This window comes from Hevea brasiliensis, chromosome 14 (assembly GCF_030052815.1).
Source record: "Hevea brasiliensis isolate MT/VB/25A 57/8 chromosome 14, ASM3005281v1, whole genome shotgun sequence".
Classification (NCBI taxonomy): domain Eukaryota; kingdom Viridiplantae; phylum Streptophyta; class Magnoliopsida; order Malpighiales; family Euphorbiaceae; genus Hevea; species Hevea brasiliensis.
The window spans coordinates 11272097-11289899 of NC_079506.1; the positions used below are offsets into that span (position 1 = coordinate 11272097).

At 36.6% G+C, this 17803-nt stretch overlaps 1 protein-coding gene across 1 annotated transcript; it reads left to right on the plus strand.

Moving 5' to 3' along the window:
- Positions 1-826: 826 nt before the first annotated feature.
- On the plus strand, positions 827-2902 carry LOC131173403 (uncharacterized). Its single transcript, XM_058135733.1, has 2 exons — positions 827-1940; positions 2231-2902. The coding sequence occupies exons 1-2, from the start codon at positions 1316-1318 to the stop codon at positions 2263-2265; spliced, it is 660 nt and encodes a 219-aa protein (XP_057991716.1). The 5' UTR covers positions 827-1315; the 3' UTR covers positions 2266-2902.
- Positions 2903-17803: the final 14901 nt, after the last annotated feature.

The following is a 17803-nucleotide window of genomic DNA, read 5'->3' on the forward strand; positions in this document are numbered from 1 at the left end:
TGTATATATATATATTTTGATGATTGTAACAATATATTATTATTATTTTTAAGAGATTATTAATTATACAGGATATAATTAATATTTATTTAATTATGGGAATAGATTCATACTTTAATCTACGTAAGATCTTAATTGCCTTTTTTATTGATTTTATACAGATTATAATTAAAAGTTTATTTAAAAAAAATTCAAGTTATTTTTATAAACAAAACAAATTAAGCATCTATAGATTTAATGTGATAATAAATTTTTCAAATTTATATAAAATTTTAAATTTGTCTTTTATATAAATAAATGAAAAAAATTATAAAATTCAACGGTGACCCCTTCTCTCTTTTATCTCCTTCACCATTTCAATGAGTCTCTCTTTAGCTGCATTCCCTTTTTTGGTACAATTTCAGATCTTTCTTTGAGGCAGAAGATTGAGAAGCATAACTAGCCAATGATATGTATATTTTTTCTCTGCCTCTTCTGTAAAGAACTATTATATTTTTTTTTCTTTTCTTTTAAATTATATGTATATTATATGGCTAATGATATGTTTATTGGTGTATTTTGATTGTTCTATGAACGACCTGACTTGTTAGTTATTGGAAAGGCAGCTGTTAGCTACCACTTATTTTGTATTTATTTAGGGCATTTGTTTAGGAATTTTTGTGTACATATCTGTTCTTACCTTTTGTATGATTCTGATACAATTTTGATAGTTTAGCTTGATTAGGAACCTATTTATTAGCTGTAATTTTTTATATATATCTTTGATTTCTGGGGCAATAAAGATTATAATTCTTATTCCAAAATTTCTTAGTTCTTTATAATGGTATCAGAGCCATGGCTGATGAAAAGAAAAATGAGAGTTCTGGATCAGGGAAGAAAACTTCTAGTTCTTACACACTGAATTCGAATGACAACCCAGGTAACTTGATTACCCAAGTTCAGTTGAAGGGCGAGAATTACAAAGAATGGGCGCGAGCTATGCGGACTGCATTGCGGGCCAAAAAGAAATATGGTTTTATTGATGGATCTGTCAAGCAACCAGCAGATGACTCACTGGAACTCGAAGATTGGTGGACGGTTAACTCTATGCTGGTTTCTTGGGTGTTTAACACCATTGAACCGACGCTTCGCTCGACCATCTCTCACATGGAGAACGTAAAGGATCTGTGGGAGGATATTAAACAGAGGTTCTCGATTGGGAATGGTCCACGAATGCAGCAACTGAGATCGGATCTGGCGAATTGTAGGCAGGAAGGTCAACCGATCGTGTCCTATTTCGGAAGACTCAAAACGTTATGGGATGAAATAAACAACTATGATCAGATACCAGTGTGTATCTGTGCAGGCTGCAGATGCAATCTTACCATTGAATTGGAAAGAAAGCGTGAAGAAGAGAGTTCATCAGTTTTTGATGGGCTTGGATGAAGAAGGATACGGAACAGTGCGCTCTAATATTTTGAGCACTGAACCCTTGCCCAATTTGAATCGTGCCTATGCTATGGTTGTTCAGCAAGAGCGGGTGCGAACTATGACACGAACCAAGGAAGAAAGAGGCAATCCTATGAGTTTTGCAATTCGAGCAGGTAGTCGAAATTCAGGGGGGGATAAAGACAAATCCTCAATTTGTTCTAATTGCAACCGAGAGGGACATGATGCTGAAAGTTGTTTCCAGCTGATAGGTTATCCAGAATGGTGGGGTAATAGACCACGTGGAACTTCTGCTGGACGAGGAAGTGGTCAAAAGCGTGGCAATGGAGCAGGACGTAGCAAGGGAGGAGTTGCTTGTGCCAATGGCACACAAGCAACTAGAGTTGATGGTGGGCGTGGAATTGTGACAGATTCAGATCGAAAGGGTCTTAGTGGATTAAATGAAGAGCAGTGGGCTGCTTTGCTGGGCATGTTGAATTCTTGTCAGAATGGTGGCAATGAGAGGCTGACAGGTACGCAGAGGATATTTCCTTGGATTATTGACACAGGAGCTTCCCATCATATGACAGGAACGTTGGCATTTTTGAGTGAATTGCGTGATATTGTGCCATGCTCAGTCGGGTTACCTAATGGAGAAAAGACCTTGGCGATGAAAGAAGGAACTGTGTTGCTTGGAGGAGACTTGAAATTGCAACGAGTCCTTTATGTGCCAAATTTGAATTGCAATCTGATCTCTGTATCACAACTACTTAATGATTCAAATTTGGTTATTCAACTCACTAACAAAATTTGTGCTATACAGGACCTAAATTCGAGGAACCTGATTGGAGCGGGTGAGCAACGCGAAGGGCTGTACTTTCTCAAGGGAGTGACATCGGTACATGATTGCAAGGTAACTGATGTGGGGTCTTTTGTGTTTTGGCATAAGAGAATGGGTCATCCTTCTTATAAGGTAGTAGAGTTAATTCCAGAAGCTGGTAGCATTGGTAGTAAAACTAATAAAACTTGTGAAGTTTGTTTTAGAGCAAAGCAAACAAGAGAGATTTTCTTTTCTAGTGACAATAAAGCTGATGGTTGTTTTGAATTGATACATTGTGATTTGTGGGGACCTTATAGAGTCCCAACTTCTTGTGGAGCAATTTACTTCTTAACAATTGTTGATGATTACTCTCGTGCTATTTGGATATATTTGCTGAATGAAAAACAAGAAATAACTTGTGTTCTTAAGAAATTTGTTGTGATGGTTAAACGCCAATTTGAAAAAAATGTGAAAATTGTCAGAAGTGATAACGGAAGTGAATTTATGTGCTTGAAAGAATATTTTGATGAACAAGGGATGTTGCATCAGACTTCCTGTGTAGGAACACCTCAACAAAATGGCCGAGTGGAAAGAAAACATCGCCATATTCTTAATGTGGCAAGAGCTTTGCGTTTCCAAGCAAATTTACCCATAGAATTTTGGGAAGAATGTGTACTTGCAACTGGATATTTGATTAATAGGACTCCATCTATGTTATTAAATGGTAAAACCCCATATGAGATGCTCTTTGGGAAAGTACCTTCTTACAAACACGTTCGGGTTTTCGGTTGTTTGTGCTATGCACATAATCTGAATCGGGATAAAGATAAATTTGGTAGTAGAAGTCATAGGTGTGTTTTTGTTGGGTATCCATTTGAAAAAAAGGGATGGAGATTGTATGATTTGGAAACTAAAGAATACTTTGTATCAAGAGACGTGGTATTCGCTGAAACAGAATTTCTATATGCAAATGAGAAAACAATGGGTGATGAACTCATTAAAAATGGAGTTGAGTAGTTGGGTGATGAAGTTGATGGTTTAGAGAACAACTTGGAAAAGGAGCACGATGAAAGTGTGGGTAAAGAAAGTGAGGTGAATCCTGAAATAGAAGAATTGATCAATGAAAACAGTGAGGAAGTGGATAGAGGTGAAGTTGTTGAAGAGCATCTAGGTAGGGGACAAAGGGCCAAGCAACCTAGTGTTTGTTTGAAGGATTATGTGACAAACGCCATCAAAACAAGCCCCTCGGTATGCTCACCTTCCTAATCTGATTCCTCAGGTACGCCTTACTCTATAGCACATTATGTGGGTTATGATAAATTCTCTGTACAACACCGATGTTTTGTGGCAGCCATTAGTACAGGACATGAACCAAGCTCTTATGCAGAAGCAGTTAAGGATGAACGGTGGAGAGCGGCTATGAGAAAAGAAATACAGGCTTTGAAGGATAATGGTACATGGACAATTGAAAATCTGCCATTTGGGAAGAAAGCAATAGGAAGCAAGTGAGTATACAAAATTAAATACAATTCTGATAGAAGTGTTGAACGATACAAGGCACGGTTAGTAATATTGGGAAATAATCAAGTTAAAGGCATAGATTATCAGGAGACTTTTGCTCCTACAACAAAAATGGTTACTGTGCGCACCTTTCTTGCCGTTGCGGCTGCAAAGAATTGGGAACTCCATCAGATGGATGTCCAAAATGCTTTCTTACACGGTGATTTGGAGGAAGAGGTTTACATGAAGATGCCGCCTGGATTTGCTTCTCAATCACCAGGGAAGGTTTGTAAACTCCGGAAATCTCTATACGGTTTGCGGCAAGCACCTAGATGTTGGTTTGCGAAATTGGCTGCATCTCTGAAAGCTTATGGATTTCAGCAATCATATTCAGATTACTCTTTGTTCACTTTTCGAGCTGGGACTGTTCAATTGAATGTGCTTATTTATGTGGATGACCTTATTATCTCCAGCAATGATGTTTCCGCTGTACAAAAATTCAAGAACTATTTGAGTCGTTGCTTTCATATGAAAGACTTGGGGAAGCTGAAATTTTTCTTAGGGATTGAAGTAGCCAGAAACTCGAATGGTATTTTCTTGTGTCAACGTAAGTATGCGTTGGATGTAATTTCAGAAGTTGGATTACTGGGTTGCAAGCCGGCTAAAACTCCTCTTGAACAAAATCACAAGCTGGCCCTTACCGAGAGTGATGATGTGGATGACCCTGCTCAGTATAGGCGTCTGGTGGGACGGCTTATTTATCTAACAATAACTCGGCCCGAGTTGTCTTATTGTGTGCATATTCTTGCTCAGTTCATGCAACAACCGAAGAAAGCTCATTGGGAGGCAGCTGTTAGAGTTGTGCATTATTTGAAAGGAAATCCAGGTCAGGGTATACTACTGCATGCCAATTGTGATCTCAAATTGTCTGCTTACTGTGATTCTGATTGGGCTAGCTGTCCTTTGACGAGACGGTCTTTGACTGGTTATTTTATTCTTTTGGGTGAATCCCCTATCTCGTGGAAGACTAAAAAGCAACAGACAGTGTCTCGCTCATCCGCTGAAGCTGAATATCGGTCTATGAGTACTACAACTTGTGAACTTAAATGGTTGAAAGTATTATTGAATTCTCATGGTGTGGCGCATACTGAACCTATGAATTTGTATTGTGATAGTCAGGCAGCTCTGCATATAGCTGCTAATCCTGTCTATCATGAACGTACAAAGCATATTGAAGTGGACTGTCATTTTATCCGTGATGAGATATTGAATGGTAACATTCGAACAGATCATGTACGTAGTTCAATGCAACCTACGAATATCTTCACAAAGGCGTTGGGAAATGATCAGTTTTACTTTCTTCTTCGCAAGTTGGGCATTCGAGATCTCCATGCTCCAACTTGAGGGGGGGTATTGAAAAGGCAGCTGTTAGCTGCCACTTATTTTACATTTATTTAGGGCATTTGTTTATGAATTTTTTTGTACATATATGTTCTTACCTTTTGTTGTATGATTCTGATATAATTTTGGTAGTTTAGCTTGATTAGGAACCTATTTATTAGCTGTAATTTTTTATATATATCTTTGATTTCTGGGGCAATAAAGATCAGAATTCTTATTCTAAAATTTCTTGATTCTTTTTCATTAGTGTTTTAATATAGGTTGCTTTATTTATTTATTTATCTAATTTATTTGTTTTAATTAAGTGTTTGAGAAATCTATATATTCTATGATAGGACTCTATGTTCGGTTAGTAAATCGCCAGGTAAAAGCTCTGGCAGTTTGTATCTAAGTTATACATGTCTTAATTAGGGAAATTTAGTGTGACAAGAGAAATAGTTGGTTTGCTTCCACACAATAATTAATTGTGACAAAATATTTTACCATTAAAATCTTAGTGAAATTTCTTCTAAAAAAAAGTCTTAGTGAAATTTGATTTATTGAATTAATTTGATTTTTCAAATGTGTTGCTATGTAGGTCTAAGTCTATAATATGTATTACCACATTCTTTTTGCTAAATTTACTAAAGTTATCAAAATGATATATTTTTATGTGTAAATTTAAAATAAATAATCGAAATAAAATTCCATAAAAATTCAAACTCAAAATTTAAATTTCTGAAAAATTGTAATAAATTTCTCTAATGTTATTACATCTAAATACACCATAAATTAAAAAAAAAAAAAAAAAAAAAAACCATTCGAATTCAACCTGCATTTAACTCTTTTATTAAGTGTATGAGCTCATTTTATATTTAAGTCATTTAATGATATACTCAATGAATTATAATAACTGAAAGAGGAATTCCACTTCTTCTTCTAGTGACCCTTCACTTTTCTTTACTGGTTTTTCACAGCTCTCCTTCATTTCTCTCTCTTTTCGAGCAGGGAAGGAATTTTCCCCCTGCCCGGAGAGTGGATTATCCCTTCCCGCCTTCGAGCAAGATTACAAATAGGCTTTTATGGGTGTATTTTGGATGTAGATCCAATGGCGCCGAGGAGAGGGTTACTTTGGATCTACTCAGCTTTGGTTCCCTCCACAGAATAGCCATCGAATTTAGGAAATTGAAAATAAATTATTAAAGAGATTTCAAATATGAGCCTTTTATATACTAAACATGTCCATTAAATTTAAAAATTAAATAAATAAAGGACCTAAAATCTTAGATGAGTCTATCACATAATTAATAAGACCATAGTCTAAATTAAAAGTTATGTACTACTTATTTATTATTAATTATTTATTGCTAATTTTTAAAATAAAGAAATAAAGTTAGTTATCTCATTTTTTAAAATTTATTTAAGATTTAAAAAATAATTTTAAATTGTTTTTCAACTGTTAGCTAAAATTATATTATAGCTTTTTTATAATTAATATTAAATAATTATTTAAAATATTTATTTATAATGATAAAAAATTAATTATTATAATAAAATAAATGAATCAAACAAATTAAAAAAATTAAAAATAAAATAAGATTTAAATATATTTAACTAATAATCTCTTTTCTAATTATGAAAGATATTAATAAATTTTAATTTTTGAATTAAAAAACTATTTTCTATTAGTTCCAGGTAAACATGTTTTTCCTTATCTTTAATGAAAAATAAAAAAACAAAAATTTATTTTCAATAGTAAACGAGCCTTTATTTATTTTCTTCCTCTTTTGAAAAAGGCAACTAGAAACGAGCCCTTATTTACTTTCTTCCTCTTTTGAAAAAGGTAACTAGATTTCTATTTAATAAATTTAATATAATTTATATTAATCAATTTAAATTAATATTTTACTAGAAAACATTTTCTTAGAATTATGACTCAAAATCCTAATTGGATTTGGAGAGAAATATTTTCCTAATTTGAGTGGGAGAAATATTTTTCAATAGGATGGAGGAATATTTTCTATAATGAGTAGAACTCTTATTTTAGGGTTATTCCTAAATTGAGTGAGACTCCTAATCAGATAAGAATTGAGGGAATTAACACTATAAATAAGAGAATGATGCAAAAGGTTATTTTGCTTTTGCCCATTGAAGAGAGTAGCTTTCAGCCCATGAAGTGAGGCTGTCACACATTATAGAGAAGGGCTTTGCCAATTGCTGAGGATTTGGCTCTGCCCATTAATGAGGGGCATTTGCTTTTTGCAGTGGATAGAGGCTTCGGCCTAAGGTGGAGTAAGAACATAGAATTCAAGAGGAAGGAATTCTTATCTATTGGTGAGAGGGCTCTTGCAAATATAGTTGAAGGCACTCTTTGTGGTGTAGTGTTGTAATAGTAAATATATTGGGTTATATCTAGAGGAGACTGAGAGGGACTAACTAATATATTTATTATGAGCAGTTTGATGTACTGTGGGATCTCTTGGGTGTAATTGGGTTGATGGGTAATATAGCTATGAGCTTGTAATGATGATTTATTTATTAATGATAGTGTAAGATGGCATGCCCATGGATGTAGCCCTATGTTGAGAGGGTGAACAATGTAAATATTGGTATTTTCTGTGTAGTTTGCATGCAGAAAGGAATTCTTGTCTATTGATGAGAGGGCTCTTGCCCATATAGTTGAAGGCACCCTTTGTGGTGTAGCATTGTAATAGTAAATATATTGGGTTATGTATAGAGAAGACTGAGAGGGACTAACTAATATATTTACTATGAGCAGTTTGATGTATTGTGGGATTTCTTGGGTGTAATTGGATTGATGGGTAGTATAGCTATGAGTTTTTAATGATGATTTATTTATTGATGATAGTGAAAGATGGCATGCCCATGAATGTAGTGCCATGTTGAGAGGGTGAACCACGTAAATATTGGTGTTTTGTGTGTTTACTTTATTTCTTTGCAGTTTACACGCTTCCACGGTACACAACAAATTAGTATCAGAACACGAGATGATCTTGATGAGTTTGATTGAAGGTGGAGCTGCTACAACATGTAGAAATTCGCACATGCAATAATGGTGGTGGTGGAGAGTTGAAATTGAGGTGGAGCTCTTGATGCAAAATCAAGAAGATGATGTGAAAATTTTTTAAAGAAAGAAGCAAGTTACACCTAAGATGAAGATTAAAAAATTGATGATTTGAAGGGTTCAAGCTCAAGCATGGAGATTTGATGATTTGATGATACCCAAGAATTTGAGGTATGCAATGGTTGATAGATTTTGAGTCAATCTAAAGATTGTTAGAATTATGACTCAAAATCCTAATGGGATTTGGAGAGAGATCTTTTCCTAATTTGAGTGGGAGAAATATTTCTCAATAGGATGGAGGAATATTTCATATAATGAGTAGAACTCTTATTTTAGTATTATTCCTAAATTGAGTAGGACTCCTAATCAGATAAGGATTGAGGGAATTAACACTATAAATAGGAGAATGATGCAAAAGGTTATTTAGCTTTTGCTCATTGAAGAGAGTGGCTTTCAGCCCATGAAGTAAGACTGTCATCCATTGTAAAGAAGGGCTTTGCCAATTGCTGAGGATTTGGCTCTGCCCATTAATGAGGGGCATTTACCCGTTGCAGTAGAGAGAGGCTTCGGCCTAAGGTGGAGTAAGGACATAGAATTCAAGAGGAAGGAATTCTTGTCTATTGATGGGAGGGCTCTTGCCCATATAGTTGAAGGCACCCTTTGTAGTGTAGCGTTGTAATAGTAAATATATTGGGTTATATCTAGAGGAGACTGAGAGAAACTAACTAATATATTTACTATAAGCAGTTTGATGTACTGTGGGATCTCTTGGGTGTAATTGGATTGATGGGTAGTATAGCTATGACTTTGTAATGATGATTTATTTATTGATGATAGTGGAAGATGGCATGCCCGTGAATTTAGCGCTATGTTGAGAGGTTGAACCACGTAAATATTGGTATTTTGTGTGTTTACTTTATTTCTTTGTAGTTTACACGCTTCCGTGATACACAACAAATTGGTATTAGAGCACGAGATGATCTTGATGAGTTTGGTTGAAGGTGGAGCTGTTGCAACATGTAGAAATTCGCACATGCAATAATGGTGGTTGTGGAGAGTTGAAATTAAGGTGGAGCTCTTGATGCAAAATCAAGAAGATGATGTGAAAATTTTTTAAAGAAAGAAGCAAGTTACACCCAAGATGAAGATTAAAGAATTGATGATTTGAAGGGTTCAAGCTCAAGCATGGAGATTTGATGATTTAATGATACCTAAGAATTTGAGGTATGCAATGGTTGATGGATTTTGAGTCAATCTAAAGATTGTTAGAATTATGACTCAAAATCCTAATTGGATTTGGAGAGAGAACTTTTCGTAATTTGAGTGGGAGAAATATTTCTCAATAGGATGGAGGAATATTTTCTCTAATGAGTAGAACTCTTATTTTAGTATTATTCCTAAATTGAGTAGGACTCCTAATCAGATAAGGATTGAGGGAATTAACACTATAAATAGGAGAATGATGCAAAAGGTTATTTAGCTTTTGCTCATTGAAGAGAGTGGCTTTCAGCCCATGAAGTGAGACTGTCACCCATTGTAAAGAAGGGTTTTGTCAATTGCTGAGGATTTGGCTCTGCCCATTAATGAGGGGCATTTACCCATTGCAATGGAGAGAGGCTTAGGCCTAAGGTGGAGTAAGGACATAGAATTCAAGAGGAAGAAATTCTTGTCTATTGGTGAGAGGGCTCTTGCCCATATAGTTGAAGGCACCCTTTGTGGTGTAGCGTTGTAATAGTAAATATATTGGGTTATGTCTAGAGGAGACTGAGAGGGACTAACTAATATATTTACTATGAGCAGTTTGATGTATTGTGGGATCTCTTGGGTGTAATTGGATTGATGGGTAGTATAGCCACGGCCTTGGACAAAAGTTTTGAAGCTAAGAGCCACGGCCTTTTTGAAGATGTGCAATCTGAGATTCGTCAAAGTGAAAAATTCATATCTAAACATTGCGCTCCCTCCTGCAAACTTTGAATTTTGTCCACAAGCGCTAAGATGTCTTTACTGGGATTATTATCCTCTAGAATCTTTGCCACTAAACTTTTGGCCAAATAATCTTGTAGAACTTCATATGCCTTATAGCAAACTCATACAACTGTGGAATGGAGGAGATAAGGTAAAGTTTAAAAAATTTTAGACACATTTTATAAAGTTATTTTGTATCTTCTAATTTATTGATATTTTTCTATTTAATTACAGCCTCTTGGAAATTTAAAATTAATGGACCTCAGCTACTCTCATCGCCTGATCAGGATTCCGAACTTGTCAAGTATTGCCCCAAATCTCGAGTTTTTATATTTGTATGAGTGTAAGAGTTTAATTGAAATTCCCTCTCTTCAAAATCTAAGTAATATTGTAGAACTTCATATGCGCTGTAGCAAACTCATACAACTGTGGAATGGAGGAGATAAGGTACAGTTTATAAATTTTAGATACATTTTATAGAAGTTAATTTGTTTCTGTTATGGAAAGTCAATCATTATATTATTTTTGTGTATATTCTGTATTCTGTATTCCTATTTAGGATTTCTTATTTAGGATTTATTCCTAATTAGTATAACACAATTATAGGAATCAATTGTATATATATACACCCATATATAGATTAATTGAAATTAAGGAGAATTATCTCTTTCTACATGGTATCAGAGCAGGTCATCTATCTAGGGTGACTATTTGTTCTCACCACCCAGCTCAGGAGAGACCTTGGCCGTCAACCGGCCGTTTCGACTCTGATCAACATCGCCAGCGTCGCCTCAATCCTCTCATTCCACCACTGTGCTGTTGCCTGATCCAGTACACCATTAAAGGACTTCTGAGGTTTGGCTCTCAGATCCTATTTCGGTATTTGCTTGATTTGTGATTTTGGATTATTTTACTACTGTAAGCACTTTGGATTAGCGTTTCGGTTAGTTTTTTTTTTGTCTCAACAAATGGCAGACAATAAGAATGTTATTTCTGATATGATTCCGATGATGACTAAGATCACGGAACACAAACTTAATGGTTCGAATTACAGGTGGAGTAAGGCATTAGGGTTTATTTGCGTAGCATTGATAAGGATGATCACCTTACTAAAGATCCACCTACTGATGATACACAACAAACTTGGCTAAGGGAGGATGCTCGGTTGTTTTTGCAGCTTCGGAACTCGATTCACAGTGAGGTAATTAGTTTAATTAATCACTGTGAATTTGTTAAGGAATTGATGGATTACTTAGATTTTCTGTATTCTGGTAAAGGAAATATCTCCCGTATTTATGATGTTTGTAAGGCATTCTACCATGCTGAGAAAGAAAATAAGTCTCTCACGGCTTATTTTATGGATTTTAAACGGGTATATGAGGAACTTAATGTATTGTTGCCTTTTAGTTCTGATGTAAAAGTTCAGCAGGCCCAACGGGAGCAACTGGCTGGTATGAGTTTTCTTGCTGGCCTTCCTTCAGGGTATAAGACTGCTAAATCTCAGATTCTCTCCAGTTCTGAGATTTCCTCTTTACATGAAACGTTCACACGGGTCCTTCGTACAGAGAGTACCCAATTGTCACAGCCTGCCAGTAGTGCTCTTATTAGCCGTAATCCAAATGGACAACAGGGTAATAGAAGAGGAAGTAGAGGAGGAATTACAGGCAACAGAAGTAATCAACGTAATGGAGAGGCTAGTTCTAATCAGGACTCAAGAGGAGTCATTTGTTATTATTGTCATGAGCCTGGCCATACAAAATATAATTGTCCGCAACTTCAGAGGAAAAATCAGCGATCACAGATGGCAAATATGGTAGCAGAGGATTCTACAGTATCTTCCTCTGAGAAAACTGTTTTGGTATCTGCAGAGGATTTTGCACAGTTTTCCTAGTATCAGGCATCTCTAAAGCCTACTAGTTCTCCTGTCACTGCGATTGCTGAGTCAGGTAAATCTACTACATGCCTTGTGTCTTCCTCATCCAAATGGGTTATTGATTCTGGTGCAACAGATCACATGACAGGTAATTCTAGTCTTTTATCTGCTTTTCAGTCTAATCCCACTTCCTCTACTGTTACTTTAGCTGATGGTTCTACTTCTTGTGTCATGGGTTCTGGAACTGCGAATCCGACTTCGTCAATTTCTTTGTCATCTGTTTTGTGTCTACCAAATTTCTCTTTTAATCTACTTTCTGTTAGTAAACTTACTCGTACCTTAAATTGTTCTGTTTCCTTTTTTCCTGACCAGTGTTTGTTTCAGGATCTTACGACGAAGCAGATTATTGGTAGAGGACGTGAGTCAGGTGGTCTCTACATTTTGGAAAATCATGTACCGCGGTCGCTTGTTTGCTCCAGTACCTTAACACCTCTTGAAGCTCATTGTAGATTGGGCCATCCTTCTTTGTCTACCATGAAGAAGTTGTGTCCTCAGTTTCAGTCTTTATCAGTAATAGAATGTGAGTCATGTCAGTTTGCAAAACATCATCGTTTGCCTTCTGTGTCTAGAGTCAATAAACGGGCTTCATCCCCTTTTGAGTTAGTTCATTCTGATGTTTGGGGTCCTTGTTCTTTTACTTCTAAAACTGGATTTCGTTATTTTGTTACTTTTGTTGATGATTACTTTCGTGTTACCTGGTTATATTTAATGAAGAATCGTTCTGAGTTGTTTTCTATCTTTTGTGCCTTTTGTAATAAAATCAAATCTCAATTTAATATTTCTGTGCGCATATTAAGAAGTGACAATGCTAAAAAATACTTTTCAGCACAATTTCAGTCTTATATGACACAAAATGGCATTCTTCATCAGTCTTCCTGTGTAGACACCCCATCCCAAAATGGCGTGGCCGAAAGAAAAAATCGGCATCTTCTTGAGGTAACTCGTGCTCTTCTTTCTCAGATGAAAGTTTCTAAACACTTTTGAGCGGATGTAATTTCTACGGCATGTTTTTTGATCAATCGTATGCCGTCTTCTGTCCTTGATGGGGATATTCCTATACTGCTTTGTTCCCTACAAAATCTTTGTTCCCTGTTGAACCTCGTATTTTTGGTTGTACCTGTTTTGTACGTGATGTTCGTCCGCAGGTTACTAAATTGGATCCAAAGTCTCTCAAATGTGTCTTCCTTGGGTACTCCCGGATCTAAAAAGGGTACCGCTGTTTCTCTCATACTCTTAATCGTTATCTTGTTTCTGCAGATGTCACATTTTTTGAGTCCACTCCATTTTTTTCTCAATCATCTGTGTATGAGAGTCAGGGGGAGGAGGATGATATCTTAATATATACTGTCCAACCAATGTCTAGTCCTTTCTCATAGCTTGTTTCTTCTGTCTCTAGACCTACTCGGCCTCCCGTTGTTCATGTTTATTCCAGGAGATTGAAGATTCCTGACTCAGATCCTCCACCAGCTACTTCGTTGGGAGATCCTGTACCTCATACTGATCATGATTCTGATCTAGACTTGCCCATTACTCTTCGTAAAGGTAAACGTTCATGTACTTACCCTATCTCTTCTTTTGTTTCTTATAATCAATTGTATTCTTGTTCTCGGTGTTTTGTTATTTCTTTAGACTCTGTTCCTATCCCTAATACTGTTGGTGAGGCACTGTCTCATCCTGGCTGGTGTGCTGCTATGAAAGAGGAAATGGAGGCTTTAGATGCTAATGGTACATGGGAACTGTTGCCTTTGCCCACTGGTAAGAAAGCTATTGGTTGCAAATGGGTATTTACAGTAAAGGCAAATCCTGATGGTTCTGTGGCTAGGTTAAAAGCACGCCTTGTAGAAAAAGGATATGCTCAGACATATGGGGTTGATTACTCTGACACTTTTTCTCCTGTAGCTAAACTTACTTTTTCTCCTGTAGCTAAACTTACTTCTGTTCGCTTGTTTATCTCTTTAGCAGCTACATATGATTGGCTCCTGCACCAATTGGATATCAAGAATGCTTTCCTTCATGGTGATCTTCAGGAGGAGGTGTATATGGAGCAACCCCCTGGGTTTGTTGCTCAGGGGGAGTTGGGTAAAGTTTGTAGGCTTCGGAAGTCTTTTTATAGCTTGAAACAAAGTCCTAGGGCCTGGTTTGGGAGATTCAGTGAAGCAGTACAGGAATTTTGTATGCAAAAGAGTAAGTGTGATCACTCAGTATTTTATAAGCAATCTGAGGCTGGTCTAATTCTCCTGGTAGTCTATGTGGATGATATTATCATCACTGGGAGTGACTCTCCAGGTATTTCGTCTCTTAAAACCTTCCTCCAAACTCAGTTTCAGACCAAAGACTTGAGATTATTAAAGTATTTTTTGGGTATTGAAGTTATGAGAAGTAAGAAGGGTATTTTCTTGTCTCAAAGAAAATATGTCCTCGATCTATTGACAGAGATAGGAAAATTAGGTGCTAAGCCTTGTAGTGCACCAATGACTCCAAATTTATAACTTTTAGCAGGGGATAGTGAGTTGTTTGAAGATCCAGAGAGATACAGGAGATTGGTAGGAAAATTGAACTACCTTACTGTCACTCGTCCTGACATTGCTTATGCCGTTAGTGTGGTAAGTCAGTTTATGTCTTTCCCAACTATTGCTCATTGGGAAGCCTTGGGACAAATCTTGTGTTATCTGAAGGGAGCTCCAGGAAGAGGTTTGTTATATGGTAATCATGGGCATTTGAATGTTGAATGTTTTTCAGATGCCGACTGGGCTGGATCTAAGGTTGATAGGAGGTCAACTACTGGATATTGCGTTTTTATTGGAGAAAATTTGGTATCTTGGAGAAGCAAGAAGCAGAGTGTAGTTTCTCGATCTAGTGCTGAATCCGAATACAGAACCATGGCACAATTAGTATGTGAGGTAATGTGGATACTTCAATTACTAGATGAGACAGGTTTTAAGACCCCCTTGCCTGCAAAATTGTGGTGTGATAATCAAGCTGCTCTCCATATTGCTTCTAATCCGGTATTTCATGAGCGGACCAAACATATTGAGATTGATTGTCACTTTGTTCGTGAAAAGATTCAACAACAGATCATCTCAACAGGACATATCAAAACTGGAGAGCAGTTAGGAGATATTTTCACAAAAGCTCTGAATGGAGCTAGGATTGACTACATTTGTAACAAGTTGGGCATGATTAACATCTATGCTCCAACTTGAGGGGGAGTGTTATGGAAAGTCAATCATTATATTATTTATGTGTATATTCTGTATTCTGTATTCCTATTTAGGATTTCTTATTTAGGATTTATTCCTAATTAGTATAACACAATTATAGGAATCAATTGTATATATATACCCATGTACAGATTAATTGAAATTAAGGAGAATCATCTCTTTCTACAGTTTCTTCTAATTTACTGATATTTTTCTATTTAATTTCAGATAGAGCCTCTTGGAAATTTTAAATTAATGGACCTCAACTACTCTCATGACCTGATGAGGATTCCGGACTTGTCTAGTATTGCCCCAAATATCGAGTTTTTATATTTGAAAAGATGTTATAGTTTGGTTGAAATTCCCTCTCTTAAAAATCTGAGCAATCTTACTGAACTTGATCTATGTGAATGCTATAAAGTCAAAGATTGTCCAGAGATTCCGTGTAATATAAAGATTCTAACTTTAGATTACACTGGAATAGAACAACTGCCCTCATCAATTAATATATATTGTCCAACCAATGTCTAGTCCTCTCCAACAGCCTGTTCTTTCTGTCTCTAGACCTACTCGACCTCCCGTTGTTCATGTTTATTCCAGGAGATTGGAGATTCCTGACTCAGATCCTCCACCAGCTACTTCGTTGGGAGATCCTGTACCCCATACTGATCATGATTCTGATCTAGACTTACCCATTGCTCTTCGTAAAGGTAAACGTTCATGTACTTACCCTATCTCTTCTTTTGTTTCTTATAATCAATTGTCTTCTTGTTCTCGGTGTTTTGTTACTTCTTTAGACTCTGTTCCTATCCCTAATACTGTTGATGAGGCACTGTCTCATCCTGGCTGGTGTGATGCTATGAAAGAGGAAATGGAGGCTTTAGATGCTAATGGTACATGGGAACTATTGCCTTTGCCCACTGGTAAGAAAGCTATTGGTTGCAAATGGGTATTTACAGTAAAGGTAAATCCTGATGGTTCTGTGGCTAGGTTAAAAGCACGCCTTGTAGCAAAAGGATATGCTCAGACATATGGGGTTGATTACTCTGATACTTTTTCTCCTGTAGCTAAACTTACTCCTATTCGTTTGTTTATCTCTTTAGCAGCTACATATGATTGGCCCCTGCATCAATTGGATATCAAGAATGCTTTCCTTCATGGTGATCTTCAGGAGGAGGTGTATATGGAGCAACCACCTGGGTTTGTTGCTCAGGGGGAGTTGGGTAAAGTTTGTAGGCTTCGGAAGTCTCTTTATGGCTTGAAACAAAGTCCTAGGGCATGGTTTGGGAGATTCAGTGAAGCAGTACAGGAATTTGGTATGCAAAAGAGTAAGTGTGATCACTCAGTATTTTATAGGCAATCTGAGGCTGGTCTAATTCTCTTGGTAGTCTATGTGGATGACATTGTCATCACTGGGAGTGACTCTGCAGGTATTTCATCTCTTAAAACCTTCCTCCAAACTCAGTTTCAGACCAAAGACTTGGGATTGTTAAAGTATTTCTTGGGTATCGAAGTTATGAGAAGTAAGAAGGGTATTATTTTCTTGTCTCAAAGAAAATATGTCCTCGATCTATTAACAGAGACAGGAAAATTAGGTGCTAAGCCTTGTAGCGCACCAATGACTCCAACTTTACAACTGTTAGCAGGGGATAGTGAGTTGTTTGAAGATCCAGAGAGATACATGAGATTGGTAGGAAAATTGAACTACCTTACAGTCACTCGTCCTGACATTGCTTATGCCGTTAGTGTGGTAAGTCAGTTTATGTCTTCCCCAACTGTTGCTCATTGGGAAGCCTTGGAACAAATCTTGTGTTATCTGAAGGGCGCTCCAGGAAGAGGTTTGCTATATGGTAATCATGGGCATTTGAATGTTGAATGTTTTTCAGATGCCGACTGGGCTGGATCTAAGGTTGACAGGAGGTCAACTACTGGATATTGCGTTTTTATTGGAGGAAATTTGGTGTCTTGGAGAAGCAAGAAGCAGAGTGTAGTTTCTCGATCTAGTGCTGAATCCGAATACAGAGCCATGGCACAATCAGTATGTGAGGTAATGTGGATACTTCAATTACTAGATGAGACAGGTTTTAAGACCTCCCTGCCTGCGAAATTGTAGTGTGATAATCAAGCTGCTCTTCATATTGCTTCTAATCCGGTGTTTCATGAGCGGACCAAACATATTGAGATTGATTGTCACTTTATTCGTGAAAAGATTTAACAACAGATCATCTCAACAGGACATATCAAAACTAGAGAGCAGTTAGGAGATATTTTCACAAAAGCTCTGAATGGAGCTAGGATTGACTACATTTGTAACAAGTTGGGCATGATTAACATCTATGCTCCAACTTGAGGGGGAGTGTTATGGAAAGTCAATCACTATGTTATGGAAAGTCAATCACTATATTATTTCTCTGTATATTTTGTATTCTGTATTCCTATTTAGGATTTCTTATTTAGGATTTCTTCCTAATTAGTAGAACACAATTATAAGAATCAATTGTATATATATACCC

Excerpts from the sequence above, each read along its gene's own strand:
- LOC131173403 (XM_058135733.1), top strand. The coding sequence starts at position 1,316 with ATGATCAGATACCAGTGTGTATCTGTGCAGGCTGCAGATGCAATCTTA. Across the intron at positions 1,941-2,230 it reads TGGCAATGAGAGGCTGACAG|GACCTAAATTCGAGGAACCT; the intron begins GTACGCAGAGGA and ends TGTGCTATACAG.